The following is a 20,619-nucleotide window of genomic DNA, read 5'->3' on the forward strand; positions in this document are numbered from 1 at the left end:
GAGAAATGAAAGGGAGGCAATAGTACCGGGAAGTGGAACCATAGAGAGGAGATCCAGAGTGGTTCGGGCGAGCCCTTTCTCGCGATGTCAAGGCCGCCATCCGCTGTCCGTCGCTGGTATGGCCCGTTCACGTGGAAAGGTGTTGATCTGAAACAGGTTTGCCGCTTGAGGCGTATCTGCGTTTATTTGTGTGAGTGTACTAGGTAGCCGGCTCCAGGTTGGCTCAGCCTTCCATCCTTCCGAGGTTGGTAAAATGAGTACCCAGCTTGCTGGGGGGAAAGTGTAGATGACTGGGGAAGGCAATGGCAAACCACCCCGTAAAAAGTCTGCCGTGAAAGCAACTTCACCCCAGAGTCGGAAACGACTGGTGCTTGCACAGGGGACTACCTTTACCTTTTTACTAGAGTCAAGAAAAAGCAGCTGCTACCTACTCGGAGTCTTAACGTTTTAGAGACAAAGATATGGATGTTAGCTTGCTAACTTACACGCTACCATGTACAGTACAGAAGGCGGAGATCAAAATATGGATGTTAGAGTACAAGCTTATACACTACCGCTTATAGTACAAAAGGCGGGGAAGAATAGGAACAGAAACCAGCGGTTTGGGGAACATCTGCAGTGTCAGATCGGCCTGGAGAACGTTCTGGGGAGGAGCCAAATGGCAGTTGGGAGTACATGGTGGGCGGAAACGGGACGGCTAGCTGCCTTGATCTCTCCCTCTAATATAGTCAGGCGGAAGGGCTGCTGCTGGAATCGGTTACCCATTTATTTGGGAGAATGGCTGCAGCAGCCTGTTATTAGACGTCTGTTGTACATAAATACATTTAGCATTTAAACGTATTCATATTTATAAATCCTGCATTTTTGTTTAGGTTAAGGACATTAGCACTATGTGCAATCAGACCACAATCTAGTTTGTCCCACATTCTGTTTCCCAGAGATGCCCCTGGCAAATATTGAAACAGGCATGAATGTACAGATAACGCCCAGCAAATGATGTTCAGGAACCTGGAAGTTCCATTTTGCCATTGTAGTAAGTAGTTTTTGATAGACCTCCTCCTGTTCTCTAAAGTTATTAAATCCTAAACTGCTGTGATATAAATCTGCTTGCCACCTAAGCCCCTGGCTTCACATGATTGGACTTCTGTCTACCAATGAATGATCTTGTCGGCTACTTGGTTTTGATCTCGTGACTCCACGGTAAGTGGTCAGGTTGCCAGCTTTGGGTCGAGAAATACCTGGACATTTCGGGAGTGAAGCCTGAAGAGGGTGGATTTAGGGGAAGGGAGGGGCTTCAGCAGGATATAATGCCATAGAGCTCACCTTCCAAAGCAGCCATTTTCTCCAGGTGAACTGATCTCTGTCGCCTGGAGATCAGTTGTAATCCTGGAGATTGCCAATCACCACCTGGAAGTTGGCAACCCTAGAAACTGGGAATATTCCTGCTGCCCTCTCTGGCTCCGACCCTTGTCATCCATAATTGCAGGAACCAGCATCCAGATCCGTGGCCATGCAGTCATGTGTCGTCCCTAGATTAATAAATGGTTTTCAATTTATTTATCACCCTGACCTCTGTACCATATTTATTGCCTTGTTTTCTTATTAGATTCCATTCCTGCTGATGTCACTAGAACTTTTCCAGTTGCAGGAGTGCTCCGTTTGATTATTTCCAGTTACTTTCTAGTTCTACGTGTATCAGATAGTGATAGTCAGACCAATGAAAGTCTTATAAAGTATTTTAATATTCATGCATTCCTTACCACCAAACCTGGAAATACTTACAAGGGAAAAGAAGTTACAGGTTTTTGTAGTGGAGAATTCCCATACTTCCCATCAACATCCAGGGCTGAAGCTTCCAAGTGTCTTGAGGCATAACAGCTGTGCTTTGTGTCTGTGGCTTTATCAGGACTTGCCCAGAGAAAATGAATGAAATCATAGGTCTTCTTTGCTCTTCCAAGAAGAAGATATAGGATTTATATCCCACCCTCCACTCCAAGTCTCAGAGTGGCTCACAATCTCCTTTATCTTCCTCCCCCACAACAGACACCCTGTGAGGTGGGTGGGGCTAAGAGAACTCACAGCAGCTGCCCTTTCAAGGACAACTCTGCCAGAGCTGTGGCTGACCCAAGGCTATCCCAGCAGGTGCAAGTGGAGGAGTGGGGCATCAAACCCAGTTCTCCCAGATAAGAGTCCGCACACTTAACCACTACACCAAACTGGTTCTCTAACAACATTGGGGAGCAAAAGGAAATATAACATGAAGGCTGACCTGATTTCAACCAGTTCTCTTTTATTCCTTGGGCATCCTGTGGACTTTTAGCAAATATTTTTGATTTCATCTCTCCCCTGCCTTTCCCTGACTGCTACCATGGTCCCATGCTTTCATACCTGTGAACAAATAGAGGATGATAAAGTGACTTTTATGCCACTCTTAACACCATTTTTGCACAGCAGACACAAAAGTAAGCATTCATTTTTAGCAGCAGTATTTCTGTCAAATTTTAATATGGTTGGTGGGAAAGGACCACATGTGGAGAAACCTGATCAGAAGCATAAACCTTCAAATGAAACCAGAGTTGTCACAAAATTCAGCAGTTGCCTTAATTGGGAAGAGGAGTCCCTCCCCACCATCCCATTAATGCATTCCTTTCTGTTGCTTGGAAGTAGCACAAAGGTTAAAATGTACAAACTCTGCTGTTTTCCCCCCAGCTGCACTGCACAATCCATACTGCTCTTCAACAACAGGTTTGCTACTTATGAGAGAAAATTATCAATAATATCCTTTTCTAAAAAAAAGAGAAGTCCATTTTATTATATGCCAGGAAACAGTCCATCTATTTAAAGGTGCAGATGAGCGGTTCACAATGGGGCCAAGTCGCCAACTCTGCCTTTGCTCTTCCAGATGAGTAAATAAGTCATGCTAAATCAGACAATCAGTTGATCCAGCTAGCTTTTTTATCTTTCATTGCCAGCGGGGCAGAGCTCATATATATTGGGCAGAGGTGCTCTACGATTGACTTGCAATTTTTCTTTGTCACCTGCCTGAGGTTGCATGTACAAGTATAGGATGCAGTGTGCAGAGCATCTTCCTCAATTCTTCTGCTGTGAGAGATATCCTGGGGCAATGACCTCTGCCATCATTCCAGAAAGTGACTTGCCACCACTGTTCAGCTGTAGCAATAGCAGCAGGACCTGTTTCTGTTGCAAAACACTTTTCCCAGAACATCCCTGACGGCAACATTCCGGCTGCCTCTTGCATTCCTGAGAATGTGGCGAGGTGAAGAAGAGCCCTAGAATTCATTTGACAGAAGCAGAGAACTGGCTGGCACCTACCTGACTCAGACAAGTCAGGGATCAAAGGCAGTTCAACGGTACAACTTGCTTGGAGTTCTTCCAGGACGGAACCCAGGGGTGGAATCTGGTCAAAGCCCATAGTGTCCTCGCTGAAGGACCATTTTAGGCAGCAGACACTATGTCGCTTGTGCTCGTTGCCAGAAGGGGGGGTGAGGTGTTGGAGCAGCTGCATCGCCAGTTAGGATTGCAACAAAGCACCCCCGCCCCGATCAAGCCTAAAGCAACAGCCAAGCAAAGAACCCACTTCATCAGGTCGCCGTACACAAAGGGGAGAATGAAGACAATGAGGATCACCAAGAGCAACAGAAGAAACAGCAGCCTCTTGGCGGCCACCCTGTCGCCTTCTTCACCTTGGCTGATAGAGAAGGTGCTACGAATCACCAGGGTCCCACTCAGAGCATCCTGAGAGAAGGGTATCTCCGGATTTGGGCCAGGATCAGCCAGCTGCACAATGCCCACCTTATTGGGAAGGCTGCAGATAAGCCCTCCAAAGACAGTGGTGACTTTGCGGCAGACGGGACAGGCAATTCTCCAGATGTCGTCTTCATTCCGCAACATCAGCTTCAGGCAGACTGCACAGAAGACATGCTGGCAGGAGAGTACCTTAGGCAGTCTGCTCCAATTGTACCGGTTAAAGCATATAAGGCAGTCCACGTCTGTGGTTGAGCTATCAGAAAGGTGTTGAAAGGCTGCTTGATTAGCCAAACTATCAGAGCAACCCAAAGAAACAGGTATGGACAAAGGTGACATCTGGGAAGTCATAGATTTCCTTCCTGTAACCAGTTGGTCTGAGGCATGCAAGGGCTGCAGTTTCACACAAGACACTGCGTGCTCTTTTTTGGAAGCTGGAGTCCCACATTCTACATTGCCCGTATTTTTACCTTGGTCTTCAGAGGCGCTGGGTGTGTCCGTCCCTGCCACTTTTTCTTCAGTGGCTTGACACTCGTTCATATCCTCACAAGCGATTCCAGGGGAGACCACGTCCCGTTCCATGCTGCCAAAAGCAAGTGGCCGTAGCAAAGGGATTGTGTGCCAGCTGAGTTTGGCTTCACAGTAGCCGCAGCAGGTTCCCCAGCTGCTTTTTATGACTGTATTGTAATAATCCAAGCAATTAATCAGATGTCGGTTTGAAGGCACTTCTGCATCAAGACAGCCGGGAGGAGGGTGGTGGGTTAATCAGTAACGCCACAGCAATATAGGTCCCTAATGCTTGGCAGTATCCCCGCGTTTCTGTGCCCTTTTTCAGCCAACGATCGAAACATGCATGTAAAGCAGCCGCCGCATCCAGAGTCATCGTTTGCTGTAACCTAAGTGCTTTCCAGCTCTTAACTAATCTTTGGTGAAGCCTGCAAAACAGGTTTACCCTGTGTGTGAGAGAGAGAGTTGTTTTGACTGACAGCTTCCTCCTGGAGCAAGGATTCCAACATGGGGCACTTCTGTCCAAACCAAACACTCAAGCCACAACAGCACACAGTAGCTCCGTTTTTCTATTTCTCTTTCAGACAAGAAGACCATCATTGGTTAATGTTTGGAAGGGTGACTGTACACAATTGGTGCAGGACACTGATCAACGAAGTTTGTCCATGTACTTGTGGCCCACCTTCTGAAGGTGATTGACCACCGGAGACGAGGCCTTCTGTGTTGTGGCACCTCTATTGTGGAACTTACTCCACTCAGCTGTTTTCATAACCCCAGATCTGGAGTATTCACCAGATACCTCAAGCAAAAACATTTTCATTTAGCTGGATCTCATCTTAAGTTTTGTCTGACAGGCAACCCCCACCCCCAATCATCTTTTTAATGCCATTTTAGTATTTTAGTGGTGTTGCTATTAAATGCCTGACTGCAAGGCCATTTCTAGTTGTCTGCAGTTTAATCATGGAGTTCCATGTTATGTTGTTTAACTTGAACCTAAAATTTCAATACATAATCAAAATGAAACTGCCAAGGGACCTTAGAGGAAAAGGAATGAGCGTGAAATGAAGTTACACAAGGTGTTCATCAGCCTTGAAAATACTTGAAATCTGGCAACCTTGGTTGAACAACAGCTTGGTCGAATAACAACTAGTTGCCAGATCTCAGTTGGAGGGAAGTGGACCATCCTAGACAAGATGGTCAAAGGTCTCTCTAGAACTTTTTCTGAGGGTGGCACCAACTTTGAAGTGCACCCTTCCACTTTAAAGAGAGCATTTGGGAACAACCCAGCAGGCATGAAACCGAGGGATGCTCATGAACAGTTTTATGCACATCAGAGAGCCACCATCACAAAGTACAGCTGGTTGGTGGCGCTCATCAAGTAATGTCTTTTCGTCTTCAAGCAACTCTGACACCTGGTGGCCAGCTAGTTCTCTCATAGACAGATTTGCCTCCTTGATGACACCCAGCGGTCACGGCTAGTATTAACTAGCATTGACCAAAAGAACAATGACGTTTTGTTCTAGAGCTAAAAACTAGCTGATTTTATACCCCATCTCTAAGGAACTCAAAGCATGCAACTGTTGGAATGTGCTAAGCGTTCTTCTGTCCACTCCACGGTCAGCCAAAGTATGATTTCTTGCTCAATCAAATCTTTAATTATCAGGTCAGCCAGTGGATTTCAGGGAAACCGACTTTCAAGTAGGCATGTGTAGGATTAGAGGTTTGGAATGCTAGATCAGGAATAGGCTAAGAGGTCATCTTGATCTCTTCTAAGGCTACCTGACACTTAACATTGTTGGTGCTTGTCCAGTCTCTCCTTGGAAATCTCCCCTGGCACCCTGCAGAACCCCCAGCTATTTGCACCAACAGGATAAACAGTTCCTCCCACTCCTCCTGACACCCATTTACGTATTTCCAGTCTGCTAATTTCCAGTCTACAGCCGTTTCAGCCTACAAACATGTCACTTCCATAGCAAACATGTTATTTTGTTGGTTGACAGATTAAACGTAGCCAGTTCCTTCCATCCATCCTTGCATGATCCATCTCTCAGACATCTTCACAAGCTCTCCTCGCGATCCTTTCCAGTATGCCAACATTTGAAAAATGCAGACGGCACTCTAGCCATGCCCCTTGCGATTGCTGACTCAGAGTGATACTGTTGCAACCAAAAATGGCATCAGCCGTTTTGTGACATGACCTGACATTGTTGACTCATGTTCCATTGGTCAGCTAAACTGCTGGATCAGTATTTTGGAGCTGGTCTCAGAGCAGGCTCGCCCGTGGTAAAAATGGGAAGTACTAAAGCTATAAAATGGGGGCAGGGGACTGAATTAAAACACAAGACAACTTTGCCAAAGTAAAGCGGAACTGACACCGGCAGGATCAGGAATCTACTACCTCTTAATCATCTTTTGCAAATACTTGGGCAAACTGAACTGGGCAAGGGGGCAGAATTCTAACCCTTATAGAAAACACACATGAAACACTCAAACTCCTATACCTTACTAGAATAGTCCAAGAATGTATGTTTTTAAGCACTGAAAACTGTCCCCAACTGGCCAGACTTGTCAAGTCATCTCAAGCATAGCTGATGTTATGTCAGGAAAGTCCAGCCTAGTGTCAGAAGCCAGGATTAGATATTGCACAGTCTCTCTTGCCACCCCTGCCCCGTAACATCTAGCACAACAAACCATGTGACATTATCTGGCAGTCCTCCTCTATTTTGTGGTGATATTGTATCACTCATTTAAATTATATAGAGGAGGTATGAGATGACAGTGCTTTTATAGCATGCCTGCTACAGCCAGTTCTAGCCGGTCTCCATTTTGTGCACAGGACAGTTAACAAGCTAACTTTCCCTTCAAACTGTCCCAAACCTACTAGAGTCCACTTTCTGGGAAGTTGTTACCACCAGAACATGGACAGTTACAAGCTATCCACTGTCACAAACCCAAGACTGCTCCACCTTCATCCAATGCCTTTTTGCTTATCTAAGGATGACATCCTGTTTGCACACCTGGAGTTAAAGTTTCACAACATGGGATTTTTAACAGTAACTTGTTAAGAAGCAAAAAGGAGCATCCTTACAAAATGTGTTAAAAATTGGGACTTTGGTTATGGAAGTCTGGAATATTGATTTTTATGATTCTATAAGGCCATGTGTAGGATTCCTTGCTTTTATATCTGGTCACAAGCTGAAGCCCCACAACCAGGAACATGACTGAGCAGGGCCTCATCAGTGTATTGGATCATTAAATGTCTCATAAATGTATTGGCTCATTAAAGGTCAATTAGGGACCTACACCCACGCTTCCCATCCCATTGTACACTGTGTGTAAAATAGCTTGTAAAGCGTTCTTTTTTGTACATCTCTCCAACTACTAACAATACTCATAACAGTGCATTACAAAACCATGAGTACCATATTTACTGAGAGAAAAATTACCCAGCATGTAAGACACCCCCCTGGTTATATACAAATTATTTATTACTGCACATATTTAGAAGCTGTTATGGGAACTTAAAGGGGAACCTATATTTTTCTTAACAATGCTGGGGGGGGGGGGAATCTTGCCTTTCTTTTGGGTAACTACAGTCAAATCTGATGCTGCAAGCTAGCCCTGTTGTGCTGGGGACCAGCTGCTCATAGTTGCCACCATGAGCAAGTTCTGCCTTCCTAACACAAAAAGAAGCCATGTACCAGGGAACATGGCAAACTCAAATTGAGGCATCAGTGCCACAGCAGGGGGAAGACAAAGTGGCAGAGATTTAGCAGAGCCAACAAACCCTGGAAAGGCACCTACTGATCTTGTTACTAGCTTGCTCCCTTTCCTCCTTATAATATACTCCTCAACAGGGGCAATGGCAGCCACCTTCAAAGCAAAAACACACTTATGAAAACTGGAGTCAAAATAGCTCAGCTTAAGATAAACACCACCCCACACTACTCCCAAGCTTATCTATGGACCGGAAGAAGTGACTGCTCTTCAACACCTGCTATCCAGAATGAAATATTAGTGTCATCTGGAAAGGCAAACTCTTAAGTGTCAGCATCAGATATTTCCCAGAACACATCTTAGGCTTTGCAGGCAACACATAACTGTAAGGTGTGCCAACTTATCAACTATGCATTTGCTATAAATGCCGTTTTATATAAACAAATGACTTGATCATGTGCAGAGAATAAATATGCTTATCATGCTCTGTAACACAGGGCAGGAGCATGTTAAGCAGAGAAAAGACTGGCTTTGGCAATAAGGAGGGTGGTGCCTATCTCCCCATATAGGGCATCTCCTTACTTAGCAGTAGATACAGAAAAAATGCCTCAAGTTCAAAGAGCAATCACAGAGCCCTCCCACAGTTAACCAAAGCCCTACAGGCCAGGATGCTTAAAAACTGCTTTGGATGAGGAAGGCTGCTAGTGTGAAAGAGACCCAAATATCTCCAAGTTCCTTTGACTTTAAAAAAACAAACTGATTTTTCAAGTACTCACTTGAACTTAAATCAGTAACATTTTCCCTGAGCTGGATCTAATTAAATTTCAATGAAGGCAAAGTGTTACTATTGTTCACAATAAACAGGTTCCTACAGCCCCTGGGGTTTTTTTGGGGGGGGAGGGGGGGGAGAAAAGGCCAGCTCCAATTATTTTCAGCATCTTCTCCCTCCTGCCCTTTGACCAATTTTCACTATACTATCAGATGTTTCCATTCTCTGTTAACTTCAATGCTATTAGTATATTAAATCCAAAGTTTCCATTAATTTCTCTTTTAGCTAGAAATGTTCATGAAACAAGCTCTCTCCCACTCCACTAAGTTTATGGCTAGGGGGGCGCCTTACTGTTATTGCTTCAGGAAAACAATAGGAATCAAAAAGCACCCCAGGCAATTCTTAAGACCTTTATTAAGAGATGCTTGCAGTTTGACTTGAAAAAATCAGGTGTATATTTCATACAAATTAAAAATGAGGTTCTTAAAAATCCCAACTTGACCAGATATGAAACAATTTAAAAACCTTTAAAGGTGTATTGAGAAAAAACAGGCCTTTAAAAAACATGTTTGTCACTCCCAAAAGGAGACTGCTTTAGATAAAAATAATAAAAATCCCATGCTGCATAGATAATGCAGAGAGTTCGAGTTATCTGGTCAACAGCAAAAAGCAAGCACTTAAGGTCTTCAGTTCCAATTCTTCTGTTCATTTCTTATTGCTGGAATTTCATATTCTTTTTTATTTCATATTCTCTCTTCTTTGATGACTAAACTGAAAAAAAAGATAGAGAAGCCATTATCTTAACCACTCTGGGTGTGACCTTCCCGTCCCACTTAGGCCAATAGTAGAATTGATTTACTTTTGGAACATCTAACATGACCCACCCCTGCAACATTTTTAACTATGCTGTTTAGTTCTCACAAACTATAAAGTAATTTTAAATTGCAAGAGGGGGTTTATGTGGTTGACTTTACCCCCATACTAATTCCCTGCATATGGAAGGCGGATCACAGTACTAGTGTCATCTTTGCCCATGAGAGATTAGACTTCTCTGAGCACAGACCTTTTGAGCATGGCGGGACATTCATTAACTCACTCTGAGCCTCCATCTGTAACGGAACAGTCCAGACACAGTCTCACCGCACTAAGGGGCATTTGACAAAAGATGCAGAGCAGCTATTTTAGCAGCTCAATGGGGAATCCTCCAAAGAATGTAGACATTAAATCCATTACCTGGTGAAATAAGTGGAGCAAATATCCAAACATGCATGCTTACATTGACCTCTAAAAGATGCCTTCTGCCAAGTCAAGCAGTTAAAGCAATTCAGAATTTGTGCAGACATCCTGCTTTCACTAGAGATTGCACCTTTGATATTCTGGCAGTATGCCCCGCCATGCCTTGTATGACCACTAGGAAGGAGGGCCAAGATTCTTGCCCATTCTTCAATTATATCTCTCTCCTGGCAGGTGTACTGCAGAAATTCCATAGACTTTACAGGCTCATCAACAAAGATCTAGAGATGAGCATCTGAAAAGCCACTGGTGATTATACCAAGACAGACAAATGCCTGACCCCCCAAGATTGAAACCACAATCTTGCTACAAAAACATGGCTAGAGCCACCCCATGAAGTAACTGATGCTCCCGTTATGATTTGATCAAAATGTGAAGGGCCATCTAATTTACATTCTTGATGCAAAGAAATACAAGTGCAACGTACTTATCAACAGCAGAAGAAGCTCTCAGTACTGACAAATCCATTAAATACACTTAGCGGCAGACTCGCTGCTTTCTTTCTCCCGGTTTTAACACTCACCCGGATGATGGTAGAGATGGTAAGCCGGCGTTTACTCAGCCCCGCCCTGCTCGGCCTCGGGAGTGGACGTGTTCTCAGCTGGTGGTTCGGCTGCCTTTGTCTCTTTGCCATCTTGTGGTTTAGGGTTTTCTGGGCGTCTGCGTCGGTAATTGAAATTGCGACGGTACCGACGTTGAGGTGGCTGCTGACCCTGGGCCTCATCACCCTGGTTTTCTTTGTCTTCTTCATTGCCTTCTTCCCTGGGCTGTCGTTGGCGAGGAGGACCCCTGAAAAGTCCAACAAACCTTTAAGCACCTACCTCAGTCTCAAGGTTCTGGCGTAAAGCAAATCTGCAAGGGATGTGTTTTTGTGGGAGCTCACCTGCGATAGCGTGGTCTGTAACCCCGATACATGTTCTGTCTGACAGGTCTGCCTTGTTCTCCTGCACCCTGGTTGTCAGCACCCTAAAATGCAAGGAGAAAAGAACTTTTTAAAACCCCATCTTCAGGAGACAGAGACTGTAACAAAAATGCCGCATTACACACTTTCAGTCTGACCTAAAGACTTAAACCAAACTTAAGATTAATTAACGGAACTGAAGCACTGCCATTTGGCCTATGACTCAGGATGTCCAAGTGGAAAAAATAACTCTGCTACTCACAGGTGGGCACAGCATGCTGTGCCTGTTTCTCAGATATAAAAAATGGTCTGGGCGTTTCAGCTATATCAGCACATTATGATCAAACTACAAAAAAAGCAAGAATACTCATTTCTGTATAGAGGAATGTTGCCCAAAACATATTGGTCCAGTGATCCAGAGCCCTGCGCTTATCTGGGGTACAAGCCAAGCACACAATGGCTTGCACACCAGCTGTCTTCCAGCAAAGTACATCTGATACAATGCCCAACCAATTTTAGTCTAAGCAAGATTTTTCCACGGATGCACTCAGGACACTGAAATATGTGCACATACTCGTCCCTCCCCCCACTATGCAACGAAGTCAAATACTTCTTTCCTGCGACGTTACCTCCACTATCTCTCCTTGCACAGGAGCATTGGAATACTGTGGTCGACGGCCATAGGGCCGACGCATGTAGTAAGGCGGGTACCGCCTCCTGCGGTAGGGGCGGCGCTGTTGAGACTGGCCTTCTGGCAAACTCTCCGACCCCTCATTCTTTTCTCCGCTCTCACTGTTTTGGTAATTTTGCTGGTAGTTGCGTGGAGGACCTCTACGCCGTGGATATCGTCTGTACTGGTTACGGTCTGCCGCGTATTTACTGCCTTGCACTGGAACTCCGCCAGGGCCTGTAACGTTGGCTGCCTCCGCTCCCTGAAAACAGCCATCACAGAACACCATGAACAGGTCAGCACACGTAAGCACCAAAACATCCATATTCCATAACCAAACAAGAAATGCAGCTCATCATTTTGGCTGCATCCACTTCCTGGCTCATCCAGACAAGGCAAAACTCAAAAGAGCAAAGCAGGGGCCATTTAAGCATAACCAGCTCACCTTTTCTCCTTCAACCACATCAAACTCCACAGTCTCTCCATCTCCTACGCTGCGAAGGTACTTCCTGGGGTTATTCTTCTTGATAGCAGTCTGATGGCGAAATAGATCAGATTTAGACTTTCAAATGAAAACAGCGAAGCTTTAACAAGTATGAAGACAGTTTTCTAGATTAGATGCCAAAAGTATTAAGAGAGCAGGATGGGGAAAAATCTATCCACAGTCTAAAATGTAAATAAGGACAATATCTGACCTATGCTGTTAATTTAACAAGGCTGCAACCGTGGAAGGTATTTTCACTGCTTCATGGTTCACAGACTTAGCCATCTGAAACAGCTGGGTTGTATGGAAGCAGGTGCTCATAGATGACATAGTTTCTGGGTCCCTTCCAGCCTTACAGGCTGTGTACCAGAGACATCAAAATCAGAAGAACAGGGATATTCTAGTAATGTCTCCCAGAAATCCACATAAAACAGGGAAGTCATTTTAGCAGCTCACACAGGTGCCATATTAGCCTCTCTAATCAGACCCATAGAGCAAAATTCTGCTTCCCAAGCCTGTGTTTTCAGCCAACCATGTGATCACGCACATTAAACTGACCTTCACAGTTTGCTTACTAAACGCTTTTCAGTGTCAATAGTAACAGCTGCGCTTAGAGAGAAATTATATAGTGCTGACAACATTTTCCTGGTACTCTACCCCTGAACAAGCAACTGCCACTGACCCTAATTGCAAATTTAACTCTCTGTGTGGTCCTAACACCCTAGTTCTTCAGAAATAGTAGACGAGGACAGCAGACAGTTCCTGTGGGACCTGCACCCATCTCCTTGAGGTAAACATTCTCACGAGTCTTATGACAGGTGAGTTTGCCAAACCCTAGTGACAGGCAATGGTAATCCAGGCTTGAGTAGTGTTAATTTCGTGACAAACTGCTGCATGGGAAAAAGCAGCAGCCAAAGGAGGCTTAAGCTCAGGAAATACAAAATTCTCTCCCATACAACTGATTCAAATGGCAGACTGTTGCAAAAAATTGTAATTTCTGCCAGAGGACTTCATTTTGTTTTTTTAAACAAACACAGATGTGAATTCAGTTATGAGCTATACAAAAAAGTGGGCCAAAGGCTATCATTCATTAGGCCCACAAACACAATGGAACAGCAGGCATGGCAGCCAGTCCTTAAGTACATATGCAGCACACTGTGAGAGTACAGGTCTTCCAACAACTGAACCAACCAACACCCAGCTCCCCAAGTCAAATCAAAACACTGTCTCATTTCATCAGAAACGAGCATATCTATCTGTACAAGCAAATGGCCTCACCTGGTGGACAAACACATCTTCCTTGGTGTCATTCCTGCAGCAAAACAAAATATTTTTCAGTTCAGAAAACACTGCACAAGGAAAACAGCATTCTCCAGCAAGGAGTGGTATTAAGTCTTGGGCAGAGGCCAGGCTGTGGCTTTGGGGTACTGCCAAGGACCAACTCATATATCACATCCCTCCTCCTGTCCCCGCCCATAACTTTCATGGACTAAAAATACATGTAAGCGTGTAAGCTTGGAAGTTTCATATTTCTTCCTGAAAACTGTAGTTCTGCATATAATAGTCAAGCAGTCTCAACCAAAGAGTCAAAATGCTTTTTGGACGCACGACAGCTCTTTCCTGCAGAAGCACTTACATTAATATTTTATTTACATATCACTTTTTAAAACACATATATAAATCTTACTTTTTACTAAGGGCATTTTCTTGGCAAGGTAGGTACTATTTAAAAACAGCACAAAATATAAGCAGCTGGTATAGGTAGACCCTCAAAGCACCAACTATAGTAACCAACATTTCCTATAGTGTATTCATTACACAGCTTAATGTGGACTAGATGTTTGCAGGTAGAAACAGGTGAGGGGTGGCAGGAATAGGCACACCCAGCCCCCTGCTTCCAGTAAAAGCTCTTATCACTCAGTGTATTGCAACAGCAGCATCTGCTGGACACAGTTTACAGCCACACATGGGAAGGGCTACAGGTAGGGCAGTTATTCCAAGCCTACTGTGCCAAAAGATGAAGGGCCATAACCTCGTGCAGGGCCCAGCAGTTTATATGGCATCACAGACATTCACAAAAGCAATTAACATACCAACAAAATTCAGTGACCGAGCTGATCTAAACCTCCATTTTACCTATAGCTTCTTTCAGACCCTGTGCGTCTTTTTATCACACACTGTTCAAGTGATCTCATGGTACTCCATGACAATTTCAAGGCACACGTTTAATGGGACCTCCTTGTTTATGTTTCTAGCTCAGCTTGTTTCAGTACTGCTGCCCAGCAAGACCTTCCTCAATTGCTTGGCCTGAGATCGACACTGCTGAGACCTGGCAAAGAAGCCATGAAGGGCCAAATGGTAATGACTTTATTATTATTACTGTTCTGTCATCTCCATGGCTAATAACAATTTTAAAAAATTACTGCCATCAGCAAGGGAGACCCATTTATGGAGTAGGAGAGTGAAGCAGCACTTCTTTTCAAAGGCCCCACTCACTTTGCACATAATGACAACCAGGAGTAAAGAAAAAGCTGTGTGTGAATTCACACAACCTAAATCAAGGCATGCCTATGTTCCAAGGCAAATGTATGCAAGACTCTGCAAATGTCACTTTCGAGACACGCCATTACAGAAGAAGTGTGAGATGGAGGAATTATGTAGGCTCCAGTGATTGCATTTTCACTGGCTGTGTGTTTTTCATCTGATGTGTCTTAGAAGATTAAAGAAACTGAGAGTCCTTGGGGCATCTCTCTAGGTTAGGCCTAATGACCTGTAATCTAATTAAGTGTGCACCTCTTTTGAAAAACAACTATGGTTAACCATCTAGCTGTCACTGAGCAATTTTTTTCACATTACTGTGGGTTGGTGAAGGATATTTTAGTTTAATTTTGATCTGCTGCTTTTCTTAATTAAAATTCTGTTGCATTTAACATTTTTGTTTGCAGGCTGTTTTTTTTTTTAAACTCATAACTGCAGCAAGTTGAAATGTATACTTTAAAAGCCAAACAAACCTTACACACCAGTGGTTTGTGTTTAGATTGCTCATCTATACTTGCAGTTCAAAAGCCAGCAACAAGTTGCTATTAAACATATGTTCCCTCCATTGGCCTGTGTATTGCCTCTTTTGCTTGGGACTGAAGTACCCAAATTCTCTTGGAAAACCAAGCAACGAATCAGATCAAGAGCCTGAGCACCCCCCTAAGCCCAGCTTCTCTTCCACAGTGGGTCTCCTGAGCTATGCTCAACTGGCAAGCCCTTGCAGAAGAACTACTGCCTGGACGATTACTTTATTTAATACTTGTTCACAGGGAGCTGGCATCTGCCAAATTCTACCTCATCTCCAGTGCCCAAGTCTTGTTTGGTAATCCACAACTATTAAGGTGGACTATGCAAAAAGCATATTGATAGCAGATTCAGATCCACACTAACCTCGCTGAGATATACAGAAAAAAGTATAAGCAAAATAAACTGAGACAATGGGCCAAAAGGCCACCTAAGGACTTTAATTCTACCTATGCAATCATAACCTTTTTTAAAAATACAAAAGTTAAGACTTTGGCAGAATGAACTCCTTACCTGTTGATGAAGCCATAGCCGTTCCTTACGTTGAACCATTTCACTGTCCCCAAAACCTTCGTTGCTAAAAAAGAAAAAAAAACCCATGCAGGTTATGATGTGCAAGAGTTGGCAGGGCATCACCACGTGCTTCTACACTATATTGGGAGGAGCCAGATTTATACTTGATGCTGCTGGATTGCAACATTAAGGGAGAGCAGATGTAAACTTTCACATTGCTTCCAACAGCATGTGTTAAAGGAGTCTGTTCACACAGTTGGTGGCAGTAAGCAAAGAAGCCTCAGTTCACTAAGTAGCTTTACAGGCAAGCCACTATCGGGGGAGGGGGGGCACTGCTCCAGTGGATCTATTCAATAATAATTTTGAACGGATATACCATACAAAGGCTATTATAATTAGCACTGCAATTCCAAGGGTCAGCAGTGATGATTCAGCTCAAACTTCACCTGACCTACAAACTCACTATGAAGTCTGTCAAGCCACTATCCTTTCAAAATTACCCCCCAACCCCAGAAACATGAGAAACAAGCCTACTTGACAAGTTTGTTTGGAAAGCTATAACACAACAAACTTGTCAGGTAGGCCAGCAGCACTATTTCCATGTTTCAGGATTGGGGAGATGACTCCTAGTGTTGAAATGCTCCATATACAAGCAAATGCTAGAATCTTAGGGACTTAATATAGTATATATTTACAGGTTTACAATATAACGAAGCACATAGGACTGAAGGCAAAGGAAAAAATACATTCGTATACAAAATGCATTGTTTTCTAAGTTAACCATGTACACTTTTTGAGATGACAGATACTGAACGTACACATGCTCAGAAATAAGTTCTACTGAATTCAGCTGGACTTGGTTCCAAGTATATATGCACACAATTGGAATTTTAGGGTTTTATTCAAGCCTGCAACATGCAGAACTGCAAGGATGAAAACTCATTATTGATTCCAGTGGGCTTTACAAATCCTGATGCTCTAAGCAAACAAGGGAGAAGACAAATTACGTATTGTAGGATTACTAACTGGCCAGGGAAATTAAAATAAATAAATTTTGCCATGGCTCCTTCCCACCATTTAATAAACAAGGAAACCCTTAATCCATGCCTCCTTTAACAGAAGCTTTCATCACCACCACTTTGTTCATTGTGGGGCCTTCTCTGCTACAGCTCCAGAAAACTCTAGATCTCTCTTTTATATAAATAATAGATTACTTTTACTTCTTCGTTGCTTAGCTATATAACTGTTGCTGTTTTAAAAGCAATTGCCTCCCAAGGTGCTCACACTAGGAAACACCATGCAAATATTTTAAATAAGTCTAATGAGCAGGGGAAGCTCTTCCTGGAGCCTCCAGACAACCAAAAGGCAGTAGGCTTTTCTGGTAGCCTTCAAACACACGTGTGAATTTCACAGTGCCCTGCAAGGCGCCATTACTAAAAACTTTTGAAAAAAAGGAAGAGGCAGGCCATAAACCTATTTTCATCCTCAGCAATTTAAAGGGAACGACGGAGAACCATCCCCTTTTAGTCCATGCTCCTAAACAGGAGGCAATAAGATAGACACCCCCCTTATCTCAAAGGGCCCCCACGTAGGAGCCGACATGTTGAACCGTCACCTCGACCACACCCCCTCCCACACAGGCGGACGCGTTCCCCCTCCCTTTTTTTGCGACAGCGGGGCGCGCACGCGTGCAAAGGGAAAGGAGCGAGCCGAGACGTCTCAGCCGCCGGGGCGCGCGCTCAGGCCTGCCATAGTGGGGGGAGATTAAGAGACCGACCAGAGAGAGGGAGACGAGCCGCGCGCGCCCTTTAGCCAGCCAATCAGCGGGCAGTGAAGGCGAAAGGGGGGGTTGAAAAGAACGTGAGGGAGAGGAAAGGATAAGAGAACGAGAAGCGCGCGCGCGCGCAGTGACCACCAGGCGCGCGAGGTACGGGGGGGGAAAGGAGGCGCCCGCGCGGCCCGCCAGCCACTCAGCCCCCAGCCAGGACGACGCCCCGCCCCCTCCTCCTCCCCCCGCCCGTCGTGCCTCGTTTTCTCCCTCTCTCCCCCCTCACCGATGACCTTCTTGTCCCCGCCGGCGGGGGGCGCCGCCGAGCCCAAGCCGCCGTTGGTGCCGTTGCCGCCACCGCCGCCTCCTCCGCCGGTGCCGTTACTGGGCTTGGCGTCTGGGACGACGGGGGCCGCGGCCGCTGCCAAAGACACGGGGGCCGCTGTGGCCACCGCGGCGGGTAGTGGGGCGGCGGCGGCGGGGGGCGCCTGGGTCTCGGCCTCGCTGCTCATGGCGACGGTGGCTGCCGGTGGACGGTGGTGGTGACTGGCTCACAGCAGCAGCAGCGCCGCCGCCTCCCGCGCGGTGTTGATGGTGACTCGGGGGCCGGCCGTTGGCGGGGGGGGCTGCTCCCTTACTCCGGGCTCGCTGGGCTCCGCTCTCCGCTCCCGATACCGATCGAACTGGCCACAATGGCGGCGCGCACTGGCTAGCCACCCCGCACGCACCGCCCACCCCGTCGCGGCCATTGGCTGGCGGGGCATGCCACTCAGGGGAAGTGCGCACCCATAGGCTCAGCGCCGCGCGCGGCGACGATTTGCCGCTCCCGGTTGGATCGCCTCTCGTGCCAGTCAAAATTCTCGCGAGGTTGTTGGCCGGTTTCCGATTCCTCCCCGCCCTCTCTCCCCTCCCCTCTTTTTCCCCCCTTAAAGGCTTTGCTTTCTATCGCTTGCTTGGCGCTGCCTCCGGGGCTGCTTGGATTCCGGTCTTGATTGGCTGAGCGCCCCGCTTTGTCCCCGCCCCCCCGAGGGAAGACCCAGCCAGGAAATGCCATTTCTTGTGACCATAGATGGGGACCATGTGGCCGAAGGAGGCCAGGCCGAGGCACGCCAGGGACTTCCCTGAGCAGCCCCGGCTCTGCATGCCCCCCCCCCTCCAAGCGCTCCTCCCCTCCGGTCTCCGGGCCTCCTGCTCTTGGAATGGATCGGAGCCCATGCGTTGCCTCTAATCTCGCCGGCAGACAAAGATGGCTCGAGTTCAGCGCTGTGGCTTTGTAGTGACTCCTTTTCCTTCGGCCGTCGCGGCTGAAGGAAGCGGGTTCGACAAGGGGACTTTTTGTTAGCAATCAGGAGCCCGAATAAAGCAATTCCTGGATCAGTCGGTTATATCGCATCCGTTCCCGTGTCTCTATACAGTATTTGTGAATTTTCTGCATTGTGCGGGGGGTTGGACTAGATGACACTGGAGATCCCTTCCGACTCTGATTCTTGTCGATCTGGTTTATATGGGCAACGTGTAAAGGGACCAGTGTTCCCTCTAAGCTGAGTTAGCGTGAACTAGCTCACACATTTTTAGCCTCCAGCTCACACGTTTTTGGCTTAGCTCGGGAAGGATGACCCCAGAGCACACTAATTTATACAGGAGCTCACAACTTTAATGCCAGTAGCTCACAAAGTAGAATTTTTGCTCACAAGACTCTGCAGCTTAGAGGGAACGTTGGAAGGGACCTCTTAGCCCATCAGACTGCTGGTCTCTCTATATCACTGTTGTTTTAATGGGTAGAGCCTCTTCAGGGATTTTCCCTGATTCCGATACCTTACAACTGGCCAGGGATTAACCTGCATTCAAGCAAGTACTGTACACGTGGAATCTCATTTGCTTCTAGTAGTCAGAGCTGCTTCAGAGTCTAAGCATTGTTGCCAACACATGATAACTCTGCAAGAGGGTATATGGTTACCAGCCTCCAAGAGGGGCCTGGAGATCTCCCAGACTTACAACGGATTTGCAGAGAACAGTTCCCCTGAAGAAAATGGCAGCTCTGGAGAATGCAGTCTCTCTATGGCAGTTTACTCTAAAGAGAGCTCTCCCCAAACAGTCGGATCTTGAGGAATTCCCCATCCCAGAGTTGGCAGCCCTAAGGGCATACCATGGATTGAGCCTGAATTGCTTCTATTATGTGCCATCATTACAGCCCCTCCTCTAGATTTCCACCCCTAAGGCTATTTCTTGAAAACGAATAATCCTGGCGTGTCTGGACAAAGCACTATCCAAACTATTCCTGATTGGCTTTAGTTGCATCCAGCAGCAAATTGTTATTGTTTTCTATGACATCACCAAGGAATTCAGGATGATGTGCATGGCTACTCCCACCCCACCCCCCACTTTGGCCTTGCAGTGTCCGCTAGGTGGCTTTGCTGTAAGATGGCAACAGGCCCAGGAACACCTTGTCAACTTTGTTGGGGGGCAGGGATTGGAGCCCAGATCTCTCTGGGTTTGGCCCAATGTTCTAGCCACTATGCCACACCACCTCCTGCCCAAGAAAGGTGTGTCCTCATATACACTCTCCTCGGCCACTTATTACATACAATAATTTACAGTCTTTGCTTTGACCCTAATAGATGTGTCACCTGAACAAGCCATTGAAGAGAGTTTGGCTGAAGCAGGATCTAAATTCCCAAAGCTCAGCCTTCTACCAAATTTTAGTATCAATCCTGAAGCGTGATAAGCTATCTATTATATAAACAGGAACAGCTTTTCAAAAACGAGCTTTCTTGTGCGAGTAGCAGCCCTGGGGGAATCCCAGAGAATTATTTGATTTGTATCCGCCCTCCCCGCTGAATTATACTCATCTCTCATCCGGGGGAAAGCATAGATGACTGGGGAAAGCAATGTAAATGGCAAACCACCCCATAAAAAGTGCCGTGAAAATGTTGTGAAAGCGACGTCACTCCAGAGTCGGAAACGACTGGTGCTTGCACAGGGGACCTTTCCTTTCCTCTTGTCCCTTATCCCATGCAGCAATCCTTGACTCTCCACCTTACCTGTCACTTCTACGAGCTCCTCTTTCCTGACTTCCCCGGCCTTTTTTCTGCTCTCTGAGATGTTTGCCCCATTAACTCTGCCATCCTAGGCAGAATTGTGCTATTCCTCCGCCGCCATAGCCATTCAA

The 20,619-nt window shown here is 45.9% G+C and overlaps 2 protein-coding genes and 1 long non-coding RNA gene across 4 annotated transcripts; 1 reads left to right on the plus strand and 2 right to left on the minus strand.

Moving 5' to 3' along the window:
* Positions 1–5,208, plus strand: LOC132587122 (uncharacterized). The gene is made up of 3 exons (XR_009556405.1): positions 1–116; positions 941–1,033; positions 4,857–5,208. It is a non-coding gene; the product is annotated as an uncharacterized LOC132587122 (long non-coding RNA).
* Positions 3,457–4,585, minus strand: RNF186 (ring finger protein 186). Its single transcript, XM_060259566.1, has one exon. It carries the CDS (start codon positions 4,345–4,347, stop codon positions 3,457–3,459), a length of 891 nt encoding a protein of 296 aa, XP_060115549.1. The 5' UTR covers positions 4,348–4,585.
* A 3,947-nt stretch (positions 5,209–9,155) lies between the features above and the next one.
* Positions 9,156–18,151, minus strand: YBX1 (Y-box binding protein 1). 2 transcript variants are annotated; one of them, XM_060259117.1, is made up of 8 exons: positions 17,737–18,151; positions 15,683–15,746; positions 13,385–13,418; positions 12,068–12,157; positions 11,582–11,884; positions 10,935–11,017; positions 10,575–10,858; positions 9,156–9,529 (listed from the first exon to the last, which is right to left on the minus strand). In XM_060259117.1, exons 1-7 carry the CDS (start codon positions 17,960–17,962, stop codon positions 10,606–10,608), a joined length of 1,053 nt encoding a protein of 350 aa, XP_060115100.1. In that variant the 5' UTR covers positions 17,963–18,151; the 3' UTR covers positions 9,156–9,529; positions 10,575–10,605. The 2 variants fall into 2 exon arrangements, with proteins under 2 accessions (XP_060115100.1, XP_060115101.1); XM_060259118.1 differs by having other exon boundaries at positions 10,575–10,840; positions 17,737–18,150.
* Positions 18,152–20,619: the final 2,468 nt, after the last annotated feature.

Source organism: Heteronotia binoei, chromosome 18 (genome assembly GCF_032191835.1).
Source record: "Heteronotia binoei isolate CCM8104 ecotype False Entrance Well chromosome 18, APGP_CSIRO_Hbin_v1, whole genome shotgun sequence".
Classification (NCBI taxonomy): domain Eukaryota; kingdom Metazoa; phylum Chordata; class Lepidosauria; order Squamata; family Gekkonidae; genus Heteronotia; species Heteronotia binoei.